The sequence below is a fragment of the Aphelocoma coerulescens genome, chromosome 12, assembly GCF_041296385.1.
Source record: "Aphelocoma coerulescens isolate FSJ_1873_10779 chromosome 12, UR_Acoe_1.0, whole genome shotgun sequence".
In the NCBI taxonomy this organism is placed as follows: domain Eukaryota; kingdom Metazoa; phylum Chordata; class Aves; order Passeriformes; family Corvidae; genus Aphelocoma; species Aphelocoma coerulescens.
Window position 1 is genome coordinate 14,516,373 of NC_091026.1, and position 18,887 is coordinate 14,535,259.

At 43.9% G+C, this 18,887-nt stretch overlaps 1 protein-coding gene across 4 annotated transcripts in view; it reads left to right on the forward strand.

The window, feature by feature from the left end:
- SYNPR (synaptoporin) overlaps nucleotides 1-18,887 on the forward strand; it is a 111,181-nt gene that overhangs the window by 38,749 nt on the left and 53,545 nt on the right. The window contains exons 1-2 of one of the 4 annotated variants that reach the window (XM_069027857.1): nucleotides 9,985-10,066; nucleotides 16,556-16,704. The exons of 1 other annotated variant lie outside the window; for it this stretch is intronic. In XM_069027857.1, the coding sequence (XP_068883958.1) occupies nucleotides 16,693-16,704 (12 nt within the window). In that variant the 5' untranslated portion in view covers nucleotides 9,985-10,066; nucleotides 16,556-16,692. Of the gene's footprint in view, nucleotides 1-9,984; nucleotides 10,067-14,669; nucleotides 15,341-16,555; nucleotides 16,705-18,887 lie in introns of those variants that run through there. 2 more of the 4 variants (XM_069027858.1, XM_069027855.1) reach the window with 2 other exon arrangements.

Below are 18,887 nucleotides of genomic sequence, written 5' to 3' on the forward strand. Positions count from 1 at the left end.
TCTCAAAGCTCCAAGATAACAAATGCACAGCTTTATGTGCTACAGATGTGTGTGAAGATGAATCAGAGCCTTGAGAAGCTTCCAAAGAGCTTCAGTGCCAACGGTCATGCACTACACAAGCTCCTGACAGAGCCCAGACCTTGGTGTAGTGGGAATGGCAGGGAAAGTCCAAGGGGATGTCTGCAGGTTGTTAAGAAACTTACCTGCTTCTCCTTAATTCTCTTTTGTTTACCTTTATTTCCAATAAATTTCACCAGTGAGGGAAACAATGAATAATTTTATGAAGATACTGACAGTTGTTCCAGACCAGAATATTTTTCCCTAAGTCTAATTTTCTCAGAAGTGCTAGCGTTTTTCTTCAGTGAGCTGGGGTCATTATATTCTGTATGTATCCGTTGTCATAAAAATGCTGACAGAAGAATTTGCCAAAATAGCATTTGTTTGCATAAATTTAGCATATAAAAACCTACTTGTGATGAAGTTGAATACAAGGAAAAGCTGTTTGGTATGAGGAGCACTAGCCCCCGTTTGCTGTGCCATCATTTATGGGTCTGATATCAGAGACAACCAAAGGTATTCCTGTGCATGGATTAGTGCATATTTATGTGTACTGTATGGCAAGAGTGGTATTTAGTGATATGTTAAGTAGTGTGGAAGGGGCCTGTGTTGCTGCAGTGAGATACTGAGAGGCTGAGGAGGAAGGTTTGAGTACCGGTCACCTCTTCTTTGGGATACTCCTCCCTGCTGGGATCAAGCTCCTGTGCTTGGCAGCAGCTGTGGAGGATTTCAGAAACCCAAAATTTTGCATGGTTTTGTCCTGTAGTATCCAAAATGTTGCAAATGCCTCAGTCCTCATTACTTTGCCTGTTCCAGTTTATTTGCCCATCCCCAATGCACATGCTGTCCATGGTGTAAGAATATGGAAAAGGAAAAAAAAACCCGGCGAAAACCCCCAAAACCCAAACTAAACTGACCAAACAAAACAAAAACCAGAAAAGGAATATGGGGATGTTTAAAGGCTCAGCCTTATATTGAATATGAATAGCTCTCAGACTAATTTCAGTCCTCTTGCTCCTGTCACATGGGGAGCTGTGCATGGGGGATAATTCCATATGAAGAGAATCTATGTTTATCTGTAGAACTTCAAGCACCCTGATAATTAAAGGTAGGTGAGTTGTTCAGAGGTGAGTGAGGAGGCAGCCAGATCTTCTTTAGCAGCGAGGACTGAAGGAAAATGAGTGACTGTGGGTAAAAAGCAGGATCGTGTCCAGCCATTCCTCAACAAGTGTGTATATTTGGAGTGATCACGCTCAAAGCCTGGCCCAGAGGGGACTGTCTTCATGGATGGAGTGTGCAAAAAGAACAAATGTGTGTTTCCCTGATTCAGCCCAGATCCAATGCTGTTTTCTCAGAGAAATGCTGTGACAGACTGAGCTCAGCTGCTGGAGTCGGCTGCTGCTGCTTGTGAGGTAGGGATAGGTTAGAGAAAGTCAAACTCTTCTAAACGGGCTCTGCCCCAGCATGGTTCACAGCTTTGAAGGTGCTGATGTCCTGGGCAGAGCACGCAGGCTGTGCCTTGTCCTGAGAGTTGCTCGTCTTGAAAACACCCAAGAAGAACCAGGTGTACAGGCAGCATAGATGGAGGCTGGAGGATAACTCAGGAGTGGAATTGACACAAGGAATGTTTGCTGAGACCTCTTTAATGAATTCCACTGTCTGTCCTTCATAGGCTCTGCGGTGACTGCAGCTTTATAACTCACTGAGGAGACTTCCCTTGCTTTTAATAGCCTTTCTTTCTGTGCTCCTTGGTGTTCCAAGCTATTCTGTTACCCAGTTGTCTTCAGTGCTAGGGCAATGATGCAAAATCACCCGCTGTCAGGTGAACGCTGACATTTCTGGGTGTAGCAAATTATCCCACACCAAGCTGTCTCTGTGTGCCACAAGCACTTCATGCTCTGCACATTGTGAGAGTCAGAAAAGTCAGAAGTAAGTTTAAGGAGCTGCTTAAGAAGCCCCATCTGGAGTCCATCACAAGGAAAGCATCATTCCATTGTTCCTCATTTGGTGCTCCTTTTCCCAGCAGGTAAAAGGGGTTGCAGGCAGGGATGGTACAGGATGCCCATGGTCTGCCAGGTAGCATGACACTATCTGGATCCCAACTGGTCTGCCAGGTAGCATGACACCATCTGGATCCCAACTGCTCTGCAAACCTCTGCCATTGTTTTCTCGTTTTCTTGGGCTTTTCATGGTGAGTGCCTCTCTGCATTGGCAGGTTTTCCTGGCTTGTCTGGCAAAACAGTACCTGGGGAGATGCTCCCTGAGTGGTGCTGCAGAAGTCCTGCGTGTAATCCCACACTCACACCTTGGGAAACTTGCCCCTGGATCTTCTGTATCAATTCAGGTTAAGGGAATTATAATTGAAAATATCTTTTCCTTGTTACCTGTGTTTTGACATTGTCCTGTATAGTTTCATTTCAGTCTCCATAGTTATTAAAAGCATTTTAGTCTGTTTTTTCAGTGAGTGCACAAATGGTGATCCCTTACAGTAGAATTTAAAGCATAGCATATGTCTTCTGTTCTGTGTTTGTTTAAGTAACTGTGACAAACTCCCTGGCTTTACAGGTGCACTCCCTTCTTTCCTTGAGTGCATTAAGTGAGCTTCCTTCTCACTTCTGATCATCAGAAAACTCCTATTCCACTCCCAAGTGCACTCCTTACCTTGCCTGTGAATCTTGCAGGGAGACTCCTGCTGTTCCTGTCTGGCGCCTGTGGGCTGATGTGGGCTGAGGAGATGTTAAGCTGAGCAGCCACCTCACAGGTGAGGTGTGGCTTTGTGACAACCTTCAGTTTTCAATTCCTATGCCACCCAGATAGATACACAAAATAATGTGCTTGATAACAAATTCTGATTTATGAAAGTAGAACAAAACTGCAAACTGATAAATGGGCAAAGCAGTACAGCTATTGTAAAGGATTTTTTTGCTCGGCATCACAAGTAACCTTCATTTCTTCCCTTTAGGTCGAGTTGGAATCTCCTTCCCTTAGTTTAAGATGAATTTCTTGCTTGTATTTTCTAGAGGTTGCAGCACCTACCTTCTTCTTCCATATGGAGAAGGAAATGACCTGGGCAGGAAAAAATAGCCAAGTCCTGCAGCATCCCAGACAAGAATGCAGCACTTGTACCTATTTCAGAGTTTCAACAGTCCTGGCTTCTTACTCTCTCCTCCCCTCTTCCTAAGTGTCACCTGGCACAGGTCATTTCTGAGCTGTGCAGTGTGAAGAGATGGCATTGATGTGGAACCTTGGGCAGACCCTGTTGCCTTGTGGAAGATACCATAGGGTGAGTGCTTAGTGCTGTGCCATGATTGTCCTATTTCTCTCCAGGTTCCAAAACCTTGCTGAGGTAGTGCAGAGCAGCATGAGGCATGTGTGTGACATGAGATGAGACAAATTCCTCTTGACCTGGAATGATACATTTCACAGACACGGAGGAGTGTTTTCTAGATTAGGTAGATTCAGTTTTCTTGTATGGATTTACACTGTCAGGGCATTTCTTCCAGCCTTCCTTTGATAGGGAGGATGTGTTCATGATGCTGGACTGCCACTGAGAAATCTGGGCTCATTTCTTGGCTGGGTCACAGACTTTGTGAGATGCTGGTAAGCAGTTCCTTCTTGTGGCTTGGCTGTGAATGAGGAGATCATCTGTTCTTCTATCAGGAGCTCAAGGCTGTTCCTTTTAATAATACACAAGCCTCAATGCTATGATGTAAATAAGGCTTTCTTTTGCATATTTCTGTGCAGTAGTTTGATGCCTTAAGTAACCTATAAATGAAACAACACGCACTTTCAAGATAATATTAATATAGGAGGTTAAGGTTGATCTTTATTGGAGGCCTCCAGGGGCAGATATGGAAAATTTCCACAAAAGCCCACCCACACAGGGTGAATACAGTTTTTATAAGTTTAGCACATTATCATAATTGACAAGAATTCCCAATTAGAAGCACAGGTGATGAGGTAATTCCCCCTTCTGGTTCAACCCTTTTCTGGAGCACCCCCCACTTGGTACTAGCTGTACTTTGTTTTTGAAAATGTGTCTTGAAGAGCAGTTTTCAACTTTGGTAGCCAGGGAGAACCAAGACAGGATAGGGACCCTTGGAATATGTTTCATCTTTCTGCCTAGGGAAAGGCCATGGAAAACTACTGGGAAAACTAGCCACTAATGCATTAATAGGCTACAAATACATGTGTAAAGAATACGGAGAATATATAAAAGAAAAAGGCAAAAATCAGGATATCATCAGTTTGATCCACCACTTCCAGTTATCTCCAAATTTGTCATTCTTTTTTTATTGAGCAGCATTGTCCTATCTCACATTTTCATTCTCCTTTGCCTAACACAGATGAAGGAGAGATATACATGGTGATAAAGTACTTTCAGGGTGACCTAGGGTGAAGAGCTTATCTGTTGCAAGTCTCCTCTCTTGTAATCCTGAAAGGTTAGTTGGGGCACTAAAAGGATTCTTTCTGAATGATACTGGAGTCAGTATTCAGCTCATAAATATTTGTGTTTCATCACCATATCAATGAAAATCTGGAAGGCTGTTATATGTTGTTGGTTGTGTCCTCACTGACTGTAAAATTTTGATTGGTTTTACTTCTGGTGCTTGTTAACCTAAATGTAATGTTGAGTTCTGGGGAAATGAAATCCCTTCCAAAATTTTGCAAATAATTGTTTAAACAGGGGCATGGTTTTTGTGATTAATTATTAATGCCGTAAAATATTACCACGTCCCGCAGCCATAGTGAGGAGAAGATCCAGCAGGCAGGAATTGCGCAGCAAGATTGATCTATTTAATTATTTTACAAACTCTTTATAGACTTTTTTCTTCATAGTCTAATTGGACAAGGGATCAGCCACCTCTTGGGGGTGATTGGCTAAAATCCTAAAACATCCATTGTCAAAATATTTTTCTGCTATAGTATAAACAAGGCTTCTCAAGGTTGCAGGTGTTTCATTGTTTATAGAACTCTGCTACTATCTTCTGTGAGAGAGAAAAGTCTCTCACGGGCTTAGAAAATAGCAAGAAAATTCTTGATAGCAGCATTTTTGTATCCACAATTAATTTTTTCAAGACAAACTGTTTTCTGCTCTTTGCAGGGAAAGAGCCTCCCACTGCCTTTATCCATATCCTTAATTCAGCCAATGTGTTTACAAGGATTGAGCTTTAAAATCAAAGCACCATCAGGACTCAGCTGTAACTTTGCCTGCAATGACAAGATTGCTAAATAACTGTTGTGTTATTTGTGCTGTAAGCTCTGTGGAAGTGGCAGCCTTTGCTCTTTTTATTTTTTAATTCCACCTGCTCCAAAACATGTGCCCCAGCTGACACATCCACCCTGACCTTCAAGCTCAAGTCTGGCACTATCTCCACAAGCCCCAAACTGGGACCAGAGTTAATGGAGCAGCATTGTGAGAAACCTGTGGAGAACAAGGTGGATCTGCAGAAGAGGCAACTGATGAGCAAAAAAGGCTTTGGAGGAGACTGTTGCTCACCATAGGGTCAGCATCATCTAATTTTGCAGTGCTGTGCTTATTCCAGAGGGCTGAAACCATGTGCCTTATGGAATAATGGTCCATTTTCCCCATCACCTCCCAGCACTCAATGCACATAAAATTGTGGTCAGAGTCTGACTTCTGTTTGATTTCGATACAATTGGTTTTAGTCTTAAATCAGTGTTGATACCCTGAAAGCTGAGTGAAAGCAATCATTTTGGCACCCCTCAGTATCTCTATCCACAGAGCCTTGTTTAAGCCTGTGTATGTTTGAAATCATGTTCTGCAGAATATTACTGAATTTTGTCACTGGCAGTCCTGGTATGGAGAAGACAGAAAACTCTAGTTAAAAACAATGGGAAAAAAATTTAGTAAAATAGTATACTAATACTACATGATTGGCTGAATTAAACATATAAACTTGCAGATTTTTTTCCTTATTTCTCACTCTTTCCTTGTGTAGTGGTTTGGTCCAAAATACTCATTACTGTTTACCTTCTGTGAGATAAGAATTAGGAGAAAAGCAAAGCAGGCACCAAACTTGAAAGAATATAAAGAAGTTTTTTAATAGAACTAAAAGAAGAAAAAAAAATAAAATCATACCACACCTTCAGAACATTTCTCCTCCCCCCACCTTTCTCCCTTCTCCCACTGACAATGTAGAAAGACAACCCTTGAGATGTTCAGTCTGTTTACCACTTCCATAATAACCTTGTTCAGTCCATTTAGGAAGAGGAGTCTCTCTTGCCCATACTATGAAAACATTATCACAACGAGACAGCCGCCCGGGTTGGTTCTCTGCTCGCATCATGTGAGAGTCCCCTCCCACGACTTGCAGCTTTTTCACAACTGCTTTCGAGGGTCCAATCTTGAGCTACTGGAGTACAATTTTAAGGTTGAGACATTCAGAAACAAAAGTTCTCTTCACCCATCTCTGGGAGCATTTCCATCTCTGAGAATAGAGGCCCTCCTCCTTTCCTGGGAGAAAAAAGCATCTTCATCTCTTGGACTATCTCTGGGAGTATCTCTAGGAACAGAGGTCTTCTCCTTCCACTTGGAGCAAGAGTCCTCATCGCTTCCATCTCTCCCTGTTCAAATTTCTCTTCAAATCACAGCTGCTTCAGCATTTGCTTGTTTCAGTAGAGGTACTTTTGCTCACAAGTACAAGTTGAATGCTCCACTTTATGGGGGGGCGTTTCTGGGTGCAGGGGAACCAGCCGGAGACAGGACACGAGCACCGATACGATTTGAGCATCATGCTCCAGTTTTATTGTTTACCTCCACCAAGTTATACTTTGCAAAGTTCACACCCCTTTCCCACGAGAAAGCCTCTATGCAGCGGGGGAGCTGACTAGTGTATACCTTTTCCCAAGGCTGTTCAAGGCTGCCGGCTAGCAGGTGCCTTGCAAGCCTATCTTCAGCCTGAGGCCCCATCAGGGGTACTTCTGCAAGAGCCCTGGGATGCCCAAGCTCTCCTGGGGTATCCTATGCCCCCACTCCACAAGGAATTCCTCTACACTCCACCCCCCATGCTTTCATGAAATTACAACGGGTACTCTTGATATATCATAGTCCATCACCACCATAGCTTTACAACAGAATTTCAGCTTTAAGCATCTCCTCTCTCTTCCCTCAGGTTTTCAGCTCTTCATAGCACTAAAAGGGTTAATCTCACCCAGGCCTTGCAGCTGGAATTTTGCTTATCACTGTTGGTCACATGATCTCTGCTGGGCAGTGGTGCAGCTTCAGCTGAATCTTCATCTTTGGCCGCACTGGCGAGGGGGGCCGCACTGTCTGCATGTAGCAGGACTGTAGGGGGCTGTGGGTGGAACAGGACTGCATGGCTGGAGGATGGCTGTGGCCCAGCCTGGCCTGAGCAGGGCCTGGCCTTGACCCACCGGGCCCCGTACGGGCCCTGCAGCCACCTGTCCCAGCACCGGAAATGAGACAGAGCTCCCCCGGGGTTTGTCCATTCTTAAACGTGGACCACAGAGGCGGTCAAAATTTTAAGTGGCTTAAAAAATTGTCCATATTCAAACTAGCCAGCTGATAGGTTCTGTCAGGTCATAGAGGAGCTGTAAGCATCTCTTTGCAAGAACATCACTTCGGGGACTGTGCTTGCTAACCCATGACACCTTGTCTGGGCACTGTTAGTTATTTGCAGTTTGAGTTAGCCCAGAATGTGAGCCTTGGTGTCACCTGCTGAAAGTGAGCTGGCTCATAGAAACATCTCTAACCCTAGCCCAAAATTGCCCAGTGTGAACAGCAAGATGTGGTCTCCAAACTGGGTATTAAAATCACAGTTCAGGTAAGAGCCAGCAGTGTGTTTACAAGTGTAATTATTAGTCTTAACTGGAACTGGCAGGCTGGAAATGTAAAGGTCTTTCCTAAATTAAAGCATCTTCAGGTGATGGTAGAACTTTGCAGAGCTCTGTAAAACCTATTGTCTCTGGTGAAATCAGTCTCTTTGATCTCAGTCTCTATTTTAGTTTTCTACAAAATTAAACAAAACGATGCAAATATTTAAAAAGATTATCAATTGGTTAGATTACAAATACAGCAACTTCTTTTTCTTTCATATAGAATGTGATGGTTATTAAAGCTTGTGTTCCTGAACTTAAAAATACTTTAATGATAGAAGAAAATAGGGTTGTTAACTGTTTGGATTTGCAGATACAAGGTGATTCTCAGCTAAAATGTCACAGCTGATGAGATAATTCTTTGAAAATACTTGGAAACCATATGAGAAGAAGTGAGCTGCAAGTGCAAGGCAGAGGGATGATCAAAGGAGTGACCCAGGGGCACAGGGAAAACAATCCATCATCTGCCTAAAGGCCCAGATCCTCTGCATCAGAGACCCCAAGCTGGATCCCCTTCCTCCCTGCCATGGGAGGCAACACTGGCCACATCCACAGGTTCTGGGAGAGAAAGCTTTTATGGGCGTGGGAAACATCACATGAAGTGCCACCTGCACATCTCCTCCAGAAGATCCTCCTGGATGGTCAGCTATGCCTAAATATCACATCAGTGTGTACTGGTGGGTGACAGCCCTGCCCATGGCAGAGGGGTGGGAACTGGATGATCTTTAAGGTCCCTGCCAACCCAAACCAGTCTGTGATTCATTCTGTGATTCTCTAAATGTCATGTTTAATATGGTAGTATGTATAGCCAAATGCACACAGAGAGATTTGTCCTTTAAATTGTTTGAAGACTCTTGTTTACCACTATTGATTCGTGCCAGCCTTGCTTTTATTTTAAATCCATCCAGGCCTTGGTATTCTTTGGCTGTGATGGTTCATACTCCTCAGATAGCAATTTATGTGTTTCATTTATAAACTCATGACAGGCCTTGTGTTTCACAGTAATAAAAAGGCTGTTTTACACTTAAAAGTATTGAATTGTCAATTTCTGAGCATAGACTGAAAAATTGTGTAAGTTAATTGTCTGTTTATGGTTTTCGTGTGAATTTGTATGAGCAAATCAGATATTTTGTTGCACAACCACCATCTGAGTTATTGTAAATGCATCCAGGCAGGTTTGGCAAGGTATGTTTCGACTAGAGTAAAGAATTACTAAAATATGCTAAAAACCTGGAGGGTGGCTGAAACCAGGTTCAGGTTTGGTCATTGACATTAGAGGGATGTTGATTTTGTAATGCTGCTTTAACTTTCTTTGGCTTAACTTAATTTCATGCAGGGGTTTTAGTATTTTGTGTTCTCCTTGGTAGGAAACTAGTCCTTTCATGTGCTTTATATTGTTTCTGAATTATTACTCGTACTGTTCATCACTTTTGATTTTTATAAGCTTTTTTTTTTTTCCTGGGTGATCTGTAATTCAGAGTCAGCATCTGTGAAAGAATTAAGTATTGTGTTTTTCAGGATGGTCATGAGACTTCGCAGCAGACCTTGGAGATAAAGTGTTAATTCAACAAGCCCAGCACAGTGCTCCAACACCAGTGTACATGATAACCACAGTCACAGTTAGAGGATGACCATGTTGCTAGTGAAAAAAAAGTCTCTAATATTAGTATACTACTATAATTTGTTAGTAACTATTTGAAGAATAGGAACAGTATCCATCTTAAGTTCTCTGCCCAACTGTATTTAAAGAAGAAAACTGTGTGCTAAATTAAGTAGACAGAGTGAAGATATTTTATCTGCAAATCTAAATGATGCTCAGGTTTTAGACAACCCCAGAGTTGCTCTGCACAGCCTCTTGGTGAGGCTAACCAATGTCTAGGGGAGGAGCAAGGAGCAGAGATTGATGGGCTGAGGAAGAACCCAGCCACACCTGGAGTGCACTTGGGGTTTGTGAGTATGGACATAATCACCAAACCCACACATGCCTGGGGTTAGTGCAGGTGAGCTCAGATCAACCCAAGAGAAAATTTAAAAGGCCACCATTAATTACAGCTGCAGAATCACATACAAACATTGCTTTTAAGGGAGGGAGCAGCAGCTTTGACCAAGTGGCTGGTGCAGGCATGAGGTGAGCAGGTCATGTACTGAGGTAAGCCAGACCTGCCTGGTCCTTGCTGTTGCTTTCTGTACAATTTCTGTGCAGAGAGCTGTGAGGTAGGGCTGAAAACATGTACAAGATAAGGCAGTAACAGGACCAAGAGATTTTAGGCTTACTAAATTGTACTGTGTAGCCATTGGAAAGAGCTAGGCTGCTCCTTAAGGTAAGTTAAGGGATGAGGTTGGTGCTGAGAAACTATCTGGAGACATCTGATTTTGTGTAAGCATCCTTTGGGTAGGTGGAGGAGCAGCTTCACAAGTTCCCTGGAATGGGACTCTGCAGGAAGGGGAGTTTTGAGGAAGGGGATTGTTGAGGACGAGGTGCTTCACAGACTGGAAGTAAGAAGTCTTCTGCAAAGTGGCTGGATTGTGTGTGGGGCTACAGCAAACTGGGAGGGCTGAGTGTTGGGCAGGTGAGGCAATCCTTCCTGCCTTGCTCTGTGCTGGTTAGACTAGGAAACCATCACATTTTGGGCTTCATCCTAAAAGAAAGAGATAGTTGGGAAAATAGAGTCAAGAAAGGGACACTAAAAATGAACTGAGAGTAGTGTCTGTGGGGAGAAAAGTTGTGGGGTTCAGGCTATGTACTGTGGGGGGGAAAAAAGAGGTAACTAGAAGGAAGTAAGATCATGTGTGAATTCTCCTGGGCTGCTGCAGAGAATGAAGGAAGGGAATGGGCAGTTCTCTTGTCTGGGCTGGTTGGGAGGAGAAGATATGCTATTAAGGGATACAAAATTTTAAGAAGCAGATGGAGAAGTGCTGGGGTAGATTTGCTCCAAGAAGTTGTGGGGTTGCAGTCACTGGGAGTCAGAAGTTAGATAAATGTCTGACAGAAAAGATAGAGCTGCCTGGCCTCTGCTCTGAGGGTCCTTTCAACCCTCTTTCAATGATGACTTTGAAATCAAATTGTGCACAAAAATAAGACAGAGCATTGCCTTTCCTCTGCAAAGAAGGAGATGCAGGGTGGGCCCAGGAGGAAGAGATGTGGAATAAAGTGGTGGTGGCAGGGACAAAATGTGACTGAGGCCTGAAACCAGTATTATTTCCTTCCTTCTCTTTAAATATTAATAGAATTTTCTTTGTCATGCAATTAAGATAGCCAACATTATTTAAAGCTGTTGTCTAAGCCACTAATGCACTGTGCTCTGAGTCATGTTTTGCAGGCCTTTTCCTTCCCCTCTCAAGAGATTTTGTTATGAAGTACCCTCACTGGCAGCAGAGCTGGGATACAGTGATGGTACTTCATGAACAAGTTCCTTAGACTCTGGAAGGAACAGTGACTTTCTGGGGTAAGACTCCTTTGCTTCCTTACTCAACAGTAAACAGGCCTGTAGGGTGACAGATCTTGATAATAATAAAGAAAAGCACACTGTTTGCACTGGGGAAATAATAAGAAAAGGATTTATGAGTGGTTTGGAGTGGGATTCTTGGGGCCATAATCCTCATCCAAGGGAGCTCTCAGTACCAGGGATACTGTGGAAAAGTCTGTTCAAGTTAGCAAGTGTATATGATCCAAAAACCTTTGCATGTAACAGCACAAGAGGGTCAGTTTGGGGAATTACAGTCCCTCCCACCCCTCCTGACCCAGGTGCAGTGAGCTGAGGTCCAGGGGATACAGTGGTGGCTGTTGGAGTGCTCTCTGGAGTGTAAAGCCTGCGGCTCGTGGGGTGGATGTGCGTTCAGACAGTGCTGTTTGCCCACGTACAGGGGTTCTCTCAGCCTCTGGTCATCTGCTCAGAACAAAAGCTAAAACCTTAAAGGTTTCATCTGCTTGGAAGCACTTTCCATCTGTTGAGATGCTTAGCATGCAAGCCTGGGCAGCAGAATGTCAGTGTGGTCCATAATTTCTGGTCTCCGTGATCAAAGCTTCCTGATGAGTAGAGCCTTTTCATCCACATCAGTGATGGGAAGAGAACAGGCTTTGTTACCTCCCTGTTGTCGAGGGACCTGTGTTATTTGTATTGCCCTGTGCACCCTGGAATGCAGGGAGCCCAGGCAAAGCTGCTGCTGCCTTGGCAGACCTGTCACACACCTGCAGGTCTTCAGTCTTAGTAAAGACAGAACAGGGAGGTGCAGGCTCTTGGCTGGTTCATTAATGCCTGTGCTTGTCACTCTAAGTGGAAATATATTTGGTGACTTTTGTGTATTAACAGGCTTTTGGTGTTGGACAGGACTGTGGAGAATTCAGAAGCTGCCTGAAAGTCGTGGGTTTTTTTCCCTTATCTCAGATATGCTGAGGGTAAACAGCTCTGCCCTCTAGTGCCGTTTGCCAAATCTGGTAAAGCTAAGCATGTTTGTGATCCAGGGAACACAGGAGTGTCCCCTGGAGCACACTGACCTGTGCTGGTCCAGGCTGCTCTGGGCATCCCTGGGAGCACCTGGAACGGGAACAGGAGAATTTTAGCCCCACACCAGGCAGGAGAGCATGGCTCATATAAGCATACCTGCTGCACAGCATCCCCACGTTCATTTCTGTGTTCTCCCTCAAACAACCCTGCTTAGCCTGATACTTGCTTTCCCATTACGTTTGTAATGCCTTTGAGAGACATGCAGAGGAGCTAAATGATTTTAGCAGCTTTGCTCTTTCAGCCCCATAAATAATGAATTCATCAGTGTGAGAAAACACATGCCCAGACACAAACACATGCAGAGACCTGTGGAGAAAAGGGAATAAAGACAGAAGCTTGAGATTCAAATGCAGAGCCCTGTGTCAGTAAACTGGGAACTGCTTTTTGGAATGAGAAAGTGTCAGGGGGTGGGTATGGCGTTAATTGCCTCAAGAAGAGGCTGAAAGCAATTAGGAATGCAAGTGAGTGCTAGCTGAGGTTAAAAGTCGTAAGTTGCTACCTGCTTGGCTCTTGGAGAAGGCCATTAGTTTGAAGGAGATGTTTGTTTTATAGCCTGTAAATCCTGTCCTTAAGCATCAGATGAAATAATTTGGTTGTGACTGGCACCCTGCAACATGACAAGGGGTACAAATACATTGTGAACCTGCTGGACAGCCTCAGCTTGATGGGGCAGGATAGTGGGGTTTCAAAGAATCTGCATTGCTGGAACTTTTTGTAAAAGTAAATAAAAAAATAAATGGAACCTCACTGCCCCTGCTGAGAGTACTTGCAGAGATGGTGTATGTGCAACTAGACACCAGAGAATTCACCCATCCCTCCTCCTCTGCTGGGCGAGTTGTGGACTTCTGGGATTTCCAAGAGCTCTTTCCTTGCTGGTGCTTTGAGTACCCTTTCCAGGAGAGATAATGTGGAGCAGGAGGTGTGAGCCTGTCTGGTGTGGGGAGCCATGGGATGCTGAGCTCGGCAGCCTAAAAGCCAGGTGTCTGCAAACCTGGGCTGCACCAGGAAGGTAAATGAGATACAAGAGGTACACCTGGGGAACCTTAGCAATGTTCTCCTGGCTGGAGATAATTGTGTTAACTCTGTTCTTTTCTGGAAAATTGTGAAGAAAAATACACTGGTTTGCAGTTAGTCCTTCAAACATGAGTACTCCTGGACAGGGGAGCACATGGGCAGCTCTTGAGTTTAGCAAATGCTGGGACTTCAATTCTTGGATCCATCTTAGCTTGACTTGCACTGATAAGAATTATGGCATTTTTATAAAATTTGGTCCTCTGCCTATAGCCATGTCTAAAAGGTTTTACAGGTCAGCTGCCAAGATGAGGCTATCTTTTGTGGAATTGAAAATTTGTTTGGGGAAGGCTGAACAATTCCATTTGGAGGCACTTTACCACTCAGCAGGTGATAATGGGGGAAAAAATTCGTGCACACAGCCTGAAGATACTGAATTTCTGATCTTAAGTGGGGCTTGGAGTTCTTACATTGGTATCAAAACCATAACTACTTGATTATTGCATAAATAACCCTCCAATATGCATGCACTGATTTATTTTTTTCCCCTTGATACTCAGGCCATTTATGACAACTCTTATGACCTCTCTTGACCTGCTGTATTTTTCTCCTTGATCTCTGAAGCGAGTGACATCTACAAGATTGTGCTGTCTGAGCTCCTTCCTTCTCGCCATAGATTTTGAATGTCTTTGACTTGTCTTACCCACTTTGACTGGGAGTAAACGCTGTGTCACTGTGGGTTTTGTGAACCCAGCTGGCTGGGCTGAGCAGAGGCCTCTTGGTGCCTTCAGAAGCTCACCCTATAGCTGACAAATTAAAGTGGGGGTAAAGGGAAAGAAAGAGACATTAGTAATTCCTGAGTTCAGGAGAAGTTCAGCCAGAGCTTTCCCCAGTAACTGTCAGTTTCCTTCTCATCCGCCTTTATGTATTCAGTTGTAATGATGAAAGCTTAAATGTGAATGCAAATACAAGATAATTTTGTATATCATCATTCCTAGGAGTGAAACAATCATTACAGGCTGAAATAATATAAGTAGAAATATAATAGCAAAGAGAGAGAGGAGCGAGCAAAAAGTAAGTTTTTAGTGGAGTTTTAGAAGGAAACAGAGCTAATGAGTTGGAGCTCATCTAGATGGCAGCAGCAGGCATTACTTTTCCTAGCAAGTGGTGATTCATGTCTGGAGAATAAAAGTGAATTAGAAAGTTGCCTGATCAGTGATGTAGGGGTTGAAAGAGCTGCAGGAAAGGATTAGGAGTAGACTGAAACAACTAAGGTATCATGGATTTACATGTACTTCATTTTATTCAGAGTGACTAATACTGGGCAGTTCATAAACCCAGGCTTCTATATCTGTGTAATCTCTAGCTGTCTTTATTTTTAAAATAGTATTTGGGTTGAGCAGTTTTGTTCCTATTGCTGCAACAGAGTGGCTGGGGAAGGAGAACAAAGGAGGCAGCAAAGGGTTTGCCCCAGGTTGGAGACCAGCACCAGGATGTGCCAGGGTTTTGGACCACGCTGACCCCATGCCCTTCTGGAAGATAGTCCACAGCATCAAACCAGAGGCATGTGCATTTTATGGGCTTATTTATCCTCTGGCCTGTCCTGTCAAATCCAGAGCAGAAAGTCTCTTGGGGTGGCTGCAGCCTTTTGCCCCAGCAATGGTGCCAGGCAGGGGATGTTTGAATTTGATGGAGGCAGTTCCTTTGCCTTTTTTCCTTTTTTTTTTTTTTTTTTTTTTTGGTGAATCCTGGGTAAGCAGGCTAACAGAGCCAGGAGCTATATAATTAGTGGGAGCAGGTCCCTGTGTTTGCATGGGGCAGTTGTTAGCAAGGCTGTTCCAGGCTGAGCTCACCAGGCTCTGCCCTTGTGTTGTGGCAGATGGAGTTGTGGATGAAGATGGGCACAGGTGGGCTGCTTAGTGAGACTGAAAATAATTAGGAGAGCATTAGTTTTAGGTTGAAATAAATGGATTGTCCAGCTGTAGCTGCTGTAGAGAGGAAGCTGAATGTTAATTAGATGCTACCAGTAATTATGATGATTATGTATTTTTTGAGTGGCTGTTAGGAATAGTTCAGTTCACTTCCACAGGGTAATGTGAATGACATTTCTAATCAGTTTAGGGAAGAGGGAAGGTACTTATTTTGGTTTGGGTTTTTTTTTTTAAAACAAAGCTACTGGAGGATGCAAAAAAATGTAAGTTGTTTGATGTAACTGCTCAGAAAAAAATGATTGTTTGTTGAAGTAAGAGAAAATGCTTTGTGTCTGCTGCAAGAAATACATCCTGCTTTTCTACAGAGAAAAATTAGACCCTGGCAGAGATGGGACCTAAACCCATTTTTCCATCTCATTGTGCATTTTCTTAACAAGCAGATCTCTTGAAAATAGCTCTGAATTTATTTTGCTGGCTTTCAGGCCTGTTTGATGCTTTTCTCTCCTTCTTACACATATAAAGGTGATGCCAGAAAAAATAATAGAAACAGTGATTTTTGTAAGAGACTATTACTTATATTACTTGCCAAGGGACAATTTTAATATTTAGATCAGAAAACTAATTTTACAGGCTTGTCCATGCATGGGGCTACTCTGAAACAGTTGCTCCATACATATTTATGTAGGTATTGTGATAAATCAAGTGCCCACATGCGAATCTGTTCAGCAGTATCTGTTGTGCTCTATATTCAATTTTTCTTTCAGTTTTTTCTTTCAGTTGTAGATCAAGCCTCTCACTTATACCCACTAGTTAAGACATGAACACATTAACATGCCACCCACTGTGTCTGATAACCTAAATAACACCTGCAATCTCAGACAGCCTCTGCTCAAATTCACTCTTAGTATTATTTGTCAAGATTATTTGTAGAATAGGTTTGCATAAATTGCCAACAAGCATGTACTGAACACCCAGACTTTTGTGGAATACTTTACTGGAAATGACTGGTGTAGGAGAATTTTGTCTTTCATGCAAATGAAGTGCTGCTCCTGGGGGGGTTCTCATTTCAAGAAATAATAACAAATACTTGAATCTTACACACACAAAATGTGCAAAAGCCCAGGCCCAGTGAGCTACTTTGCACAGAAAGCCTCTGCTGGTTGGACAAGGACAGTCTTCTGTGATCTACAGGGAAGATTCACCTAAAGCACTTGTGTGGCTGCCTAATGTGAAACTTAAAAAATGCACCATTCGCCATCATTCACAGGGGAAATACAGTACCTCACCCCCTGACCTTCCTGGAGCTGAAGTTTAGAAGAGCCTTGCTGATGGTGATTCAGGTAAGACATTGCCTGGTGTTTGCATTGGCCATGTTACTTTCTGTTAGGGGCATGACTGTTTTTTCTGAACATTGGAACAGTACAGGATACCCTGATGACACGCAGTGGTCAAAATGTCGCAGAACTGAAGATGTCCCCAGCATTGTACACTTGCAGTTTTGGGGACATCAGTTGGAAAGGTGTAACCTTTCACCACATGGCCCAGCCCTTGCTTTCCTTCAGCTTTGTTCTCCATGTGGAGTTTCTTCAGTGTTCCCTGGTTGTGATACAAGGGACCACCTACGTCTTTGGGTGTGACTAAAGTCCATCCATTACAGAGCCAAGTGCAAGTGTCCTGCAGCATGAGATGGCCACATACAGACATCTTCTCTTCCCTGTACCCTGGCACATGGGCAGGTCTGTGGCGTGATGTGCCCTTCTCAGAAGCAGCTGCATTTTGTCCCCATAATAGATGCAGTTGTGCAGGGGGGAAGGATTTGCACATCTGATGGAGCTGGAGCAGTGGGTGGATTGATAGCCTGAGCAGCAGGGTGCCCTGCATCTGGGAACAAGCCTTGGGCTAACAGCTGGCTGAAAACTTTTGGTGGGTTAGATGCATCTGGGAGCATATGATTTGCTAAAGCAAGGCTCCTGTCTGCACTGCAAGCACAACAGCTCTTGCTTTCCTTAATTACTTCCATCTAGGAAAGTTGATGGCTTATTTGATTGAACTATGTTAAATGAAAAATAGGTAGCAAGATGAATGCTTTGCTCTTGCTTCTAAAATCCACTGATGATTAGAACTTATGGAAGCAGTAATGTGCTTCATTTTCATTTTTCCCTGGCCAACGAGTCAATTGAAATATATTTTCATCCTTTTATCCAGAGTATTTTAGTTTGGGGAATATAGAGACTGCACACATTTTTCTTGCATGCTTGGAGCACTGTGCAAATGGGAAAGTTGGGCTGGCATTGATTTATCCACTGCTTACACAGCCTGTGCTCTCCTCTTCCAGATTCATCCTGAAGGATCTACTGCTGTTTGATGGGAATTCATCAAAACACACAGTGTTACTTCATGAGGAGCATAGGGCAGCCTAAGACTCTCATTCGTCTTCTTTGAGGATGAAGAGTTGACAATTTTAAATGGACACACCACAAGCAGTAGAGTTGAGAGGAGATGGAGGAAGACTGGGAGCTCTGTCAGGTTTTGAATCTTTGAAGAATCAGAGCCCAAGGATGTTGATCTTGATATTAAGACCTGTGTTTATAAGAGTGATTGCTTTGCCATGTTCTCCTTGAGGACCTGGCTGAGCATCCAAAGAGGGGGCATACACTATCACCTCCACTGAGGCAGGCTGGCTCATGCCACCAGATCTGTTTTGTCACTATGAGCTCCTCTGTGTGCTGTGCCATCACCAACACTTGTAGGAACAATAGATTCTGCTGCTCCTGTGCCTGGCAGCCTCAGTTTTCCTTGTTTGTCCTTTACTCTCCTCCTGTACTTGGACATGGGAATAGTTTTCAGTCATGCTGGTGGGTTTGCTTCAGCCCTGATGTGTTGGTGCTTCCCTCCTCCATCCTTTCTATGCCTGGCACAGTTGAGGCTGTGGGATGTGCTTGGTGAGAGGAAGGTGACAGCTCATCGACAGAGCCACCACTAGGGTGACTTTGGCCATAACACAGTTTCTCTGTGTCCTTGCAGCTTTCTGAGTAAGGAGGTCTGTCAGTCTGAGGGTTCATTTGCACAAACACCATGGGTGAGAAATCTAACACTGTGATGGGCCATGTTTATTTTAAATCTCAGGGCTGCTGAGAACTCTGTCAGCCAAGGCAGTCCCCCAACCCTTGGGAACACCAGGGCTCTCCAGGCTGGACATGGTGGGAGCTCTCCTGGTTTGCCTGGGAGCACCGTGGTGCTGCTTGGCAGCCCAAGTAATGGCAAAAGTTATTTTTCTATCTTCTTGTCTTAAACAGTGAAGCAAGTTTAGTGATGTGGGGAGGACAGAGTAACACAGCTCAGGGAAGAACTGTCTTCCCACAGGGCTCTCACAACACACACAAAGGGATTTTTAGCTGTGGGGTCCCTCTGGACTTGTGGTCAGGGTGTCTCAGGTTTGCATGGGAAGCAGTAGTTTCCTGTGTGGCTGAAGAGCATTGTGCTGGGGCTGGTCCATCCTTGCTGTGGGGTGGGAGAAAGGGTG